This window comes from Artemia sp. Qi Xiang Cuo, chromosome 9, assembly GCF_049724085.1.
Source record: "Artemia sp. Qi Xiang Cuo chromosome 9, ASM4972408v1, whole genome shotgun sequence".
Classification (NCBI taxonomy): Eukaryota; Metazoa; Arthropoda; class Branchiopoda; order Anostraca; family Artemiidae; genus Artemia; species Artemia sp. Qi Xiang Cuo.
In genome coordinates this window covers 17388657-17393053 of record NC_142802.1, presented here as the reverse complement: position 1 = coordinate 17393053, position 4397 = coordinate 17388657, and the positions used below count along the sequence as shown (strand labels likewise).

The 4397-nt window shown below is 40.3% G+C and overlaps 2 protein-coding genes across 2 annotated transcripts; both read right to left on the bottom strand.

Moving 5' to 3' along the window:
- Positions 1 to 370: 370 nt before the first annotated feature.
- On the bottom strand, positions 371 to 1060 carry LOC148948381 (uncharacterized). Its single transcript, XM_089094913.1, has one exon. It carries the CDS (start codon positions 1058 to 1060, stop codon positions 371 to 373), a length of 690 nt encoding a protein of 229 aa, XP_088951039.1.
- A 116-nt stretch (positions 1061 to 1176) lies between these two features.
- Positions 1177 to 2292, bottom strand: LOC148948380 (zinc finger MYM-type protein 1-like). The gene has a single exon (XM_089094912.1). It carries the CDS (start codon positions 2290 to 2292, stop codon positions 1177 to 1179), a length of 1116 nt encoding a protein of 371 aa, XP_088951038.1.
- Between the last annotated feature and the right edge of the window lie 2105 nt (positions 2293 to 4397).

Here is a 4397-nt window from a genome sequence, read left to right as displayed (position 1 = left end):
TTGTGCTGTGAAGGATCAAAGCCAAAAAAGAAAATTTATAATTAGGAAATGTCATTTTGTTTTGTTAAGAATTGAATTGAGTGAAGGCCTAGAACGGGGTTTTCTGGCGCGAAGCGTACTGGCGGAAATGAAAAAAAAACCTGGGGAGGGGCATATTCCATGTCTCAATGGCAGCCTCAAGTGGGTTGAATTAGCAAAAATCCAAGGGAGGGGGAAATCTAGCCAAATTAAGTGGTAGCCAACTTAAAATTCTTTGGATAACAAAGTATAAAACACAATTAGATATACAAAAATTCAAGTATATAAACACAATTAAGCAAATAAATCATAAATTTGTTTGCATCACGAATGAAGTATCCAGAGAGAGCCACTATTCTAATGGGAAACGTCGTTGCTTCAGGGAAGCAAACTTGTCGACGGCAATGTTATAATCAATCTTTTTCGCTTTTTCCGGCTGGGTTACTATAACTAACAAATCGCTAAGTTGCTCATCAGTCATGGTTGTTCTGAGATATGTCTTAACCCTCTTAAGCGTTGAAAAAAATCTCTCGTTAGAGGCAGTTGAAACGGGGAGCGTCAAAGAAATTTCGAAAGTTTCCGAGATGACAGCAAAGGCGTCTTTGTTCATGTAGAGGTAGGCAAGAGCTTTTGATGGGCATTCTGGTTTCATCCTTTGTAAATAAGATTTTGCCAAGGCTATCTCCGACTCAAAATTCAACTCGTTTACTAATAATGTAGGAAAGTCACGCACAAAGTCTTGTATTAGACGTGCATCCAGGAACTTCGGTGAACTTGGCTCAAACACTTCTAAGCCTTGGATTACTGAGGAGGTTTCACCAAACCTTTGTCTCAGATCGGAAGTTACTCGGTCGACTATGAAGTATAAAATGTCCGACCTATAAATTTGAATTTGATCCTCTTCTGTTCGATTTCTTGCTCTGGCACCGATAGTGGTTTCGACGTAAAAATCGAGAAGGCCTCTGCTTATAGCAACCGAGCATCTAGGCTTCTCTATTTGGATTGAGTGCTGCTCGCATAAGCTTTTCGTTGCTTCGACCATCTTAAACCAACACTTTTCAGATCGGAGCTCTAGAACCTGTTGTTGAACTGCTTGAAGCAGAGAATTTACGCCTGAAAGAACGAGGCTCTTGGACTGGAGTTGTCTGGATGCAATATCTATCGGACCGATAATCTGCTCATTATTTCAAGAATGAGCAAGAATTTGGCATCAATTGTTGCCAGCAACCCAGAAGCTTCAGAACGGTCCTCTGTTGAATTGGCTTCATCTGAAATAACCCTTAGTGTTTCGAGAATAGCACCTAAACATGTCCGGATCTTCTGAATTGAGGAAAACCAATAGCACCATCGAGTGTCGGCTAGCCGCTCGAGCTCAATCTTCTTTACTCCGCGTTCTTGTTGGGTTCGAAGGAAAAGTTCGTGACGTGGTGCACTTCGGCTAAGAAAGACATATAATGCCTGAATGCAAGAAAAGAAGTTTCTAACCTCCGTACAAGAAGCTATTGACTGCACAAGCACAAGATTTAGGCGATGGGCGTGACAATGAATATACCTAGCTTGTGGTGCAAATCCTTTAAGAATAGCCTGAACACCATTACATGCGCCGCTCATGACGCTCGCACCATCATAGCCTTGAGCCACACAGGTGCTCCAATCCAGTCCGTGCTTTTCAACAAGATCCTTGATTGCATTAGCAAGGGATGCAACATCTAATTGTTCAAGATGTGTACTTCCGAATGTCTCCTCTCCGATGATAGCATTACTATCAATAAACTGAATAATTAAACCAAGCTGCTCTTTTTTCGACAGATCTTTCGTTTCATCTGCGCAGATTGCCCAATATTTCTTAATAGAGCATCTTGTTTGTTCTCGAAAGAGGTCAGCCAGTATGCTTGTAAGACTATTTTGGTAGTCGGGACTCAAATAGCTTCCATACCGACGTTTTAGTTTTTGCTGAAGATCTGGGTTTCCCTCTGTCATCATTTCTAGTATTTCTATAAAATTAACTCGATTGTGTGAGTCGTCGTGTTCATCATGACCTCGAAATGGGAGCCCTTGGCGTGCTAGGGCACATGCCACTTTCGCAAGTTTGACTATATGCAGGCGATTTTCCGCTATGGCTTCCTTCCGATTTGAATGAAGAGTTGTAGCTATTGACTCAGATGTGCCACACTTAATTGCTTTATATTTGGTCCAGCTGCGATTTGCTTCGTTATGAGCTTCTGAAGCCTCGTGTTTTTCAATCCTTTCGAATAGCTTTTTCCAGTTATTCATTCCTGTGTCGACAAACACTACATTATCAGAAGTATTTCCATGATTTCATGTTAAGGTAAAGTGCCGACAGCAAAAGCAGTAAATGGCGTCTTCTTTAAGAGAGTATTCTACCCATGGTTTTTTCTCATAGGCTTTAGCAGAAAAACGGCGACCGTTTGTTTTGGGGTAGTCGGCTAGCTTTGGCTGGTTGGGTGCCTCCCTTTTATGGTGGGAGATGTCATGATTGCCTCTCAATATCGTATCCGATGCATCGTACACTTCCGCCCCAAAAAAAAATCCAGTGCTTTCGCTTTTAAACGTTTGAACTTTATTCAGAGGCCGATAGCTCTGAAAGAATTGTTCCCTTAAATAGGTGTCTAGGAGACATAAGGAATAATAGACTTTCTTAGTAAATATTTCTAGAATTTCCAACGCTCCGCAGCAAAAAATACTGTTTTCAAGCCATTTACTCCCATTTCTACAGAAACTTTCGCCACTCTAAACCTTTTTTCCGTCGGTACAGTTTTGGTTTTGTTGGAAAACTTTCGTCGTGCTCGCCCCTCCCCCCAAAAAAGTGATAGTGACGCCCCTACTCCTAGTTTCTAATTAGCTTTTCTCCTACCGTTTAGTGTTACGTATTGGCAATTTGTCCTTAATAGTTTTCGTTTTTGTTATTTCATGATTAATAACGGGGTGGTCTGTAAAATAGTGTGCTTTTTCTCTCATTTATAATAATAGCTTTATTTCCGCCAAAATTGACGATAGCATACAAATATCTTTCGACTGATCATTTAATACGCTCTAGCCTCTTCTGCATGTTTAAGTGCCTCGAAAGGCTCAAATTCTCAGATTTTAGAATTCGGTAAAATAGTCTAAGCTAGTCAACTGAAATTTAAAAGGGTTAAAACATATATATCGTTTTTTGTCAGTTTAACTACGAGTAGAATTTTGTAAATTAAACAATAACATAATCCGAAAAAGAAACTTAGCAACTCAATACAACAAAATTCTCGTACTTATCTAGCTTATCAGCAAAATCTAGGAGGGCAAGTCGCAAATTTTGTTTTGGATGAAGCACGCTGACGTGAAGCAAATGCCTCACAATAACAGCCGATTAACCTTTAAAAAGTAGAATTTTGTCACGAAGCAGCACTTTTTATTTATACTAAAACTGTCAATTCAAATTTGTATTTTAGGTCTTTTTCATTCCCTTTTTGTGCCATACCCAGCTTCTATGGTGAGAATATAACAAGAGGTATTAATAATGGTGAGCGGCCGCCTAGCAAAAATGGCTGGGCCTTAGGAAAGCATTTAATGCTCTTTCATTCTCTTAAGCTCTTCCAAAACTCTTTGCCATAAATTATGTCTGATAAATCAGGCTGTAGTCCCTGTAGTCATCTCTGAAGTCACACCTCACATGGGCCAGCTTCTGTTGCTGCCTCGGTTGCTGCTACACTATCCAACAACTTAGCTTTTTTAGCCGGTTGACTAGGTTTAAAAATATCGATTATTTTTCTCTGACTCATCGCACATTCTTATTCAACAAATGAATTCATTCAATACTATCTTTACTTGACAATGGTAGAGAAAATACGAGGCTCCGGGTTACTATCTTTACTTGACAATGCTAGAGAAAATACGAGGCTCCGGGTTATGCGTCATTTCGTATAAGATTTTGTATTCGATAAAATTTGTATTTTTTATTCGGATGAAGGATAAATAAGGGTATAATCTAAAAAAATCTGGGGGGGGGGGAAATCAGGTCTGGGGGGGCAAAACGAGGTCTGGGGGGGAACTTCCCCCCTGCCCCATAGCAATTTACGCCCCTGTGGGGGTATATAAGGGTTTTAAAGAAGGTATTGTCGTAGAAACTTTAATAAAAGCTTGTTCAACTGGAAATTCAAAGGGCTACTGCCCTTTTTAAAAGTCGAAAGTGATTGGAGGGCAACTAGCCCCCCCCCCCCCACACACCCATCATTCCCCCAAACACATCCAATACAAATTTTGAGATAGCCATTTTGTTCAGCGTAGTTGATTTCCAGATAGAAAATATATTTTTGAGGAGGACACTCCCCCACAACCCTCAGGGCAAGGATTTTAAGTTATGCCCTGGGGGCATTTAAAGT

Excerpts from the sequence above, each read along its gene's own strand:
- LOC148948381 (XM_089094913.1), bottom strand. The coding sequence starts at position 1,060 with ATGGTCGAAGCAACGAAAAGCTTATGCGAGCAGCACTCAATCCAAATA.
- LOC148948380 (XM_089094912.1), bottom strand. The coding sequence starts at position 2,292 with ATGAATAACTGGAAAAAGCTATTCGAAAGGATTGAAAAACACGAGGCT.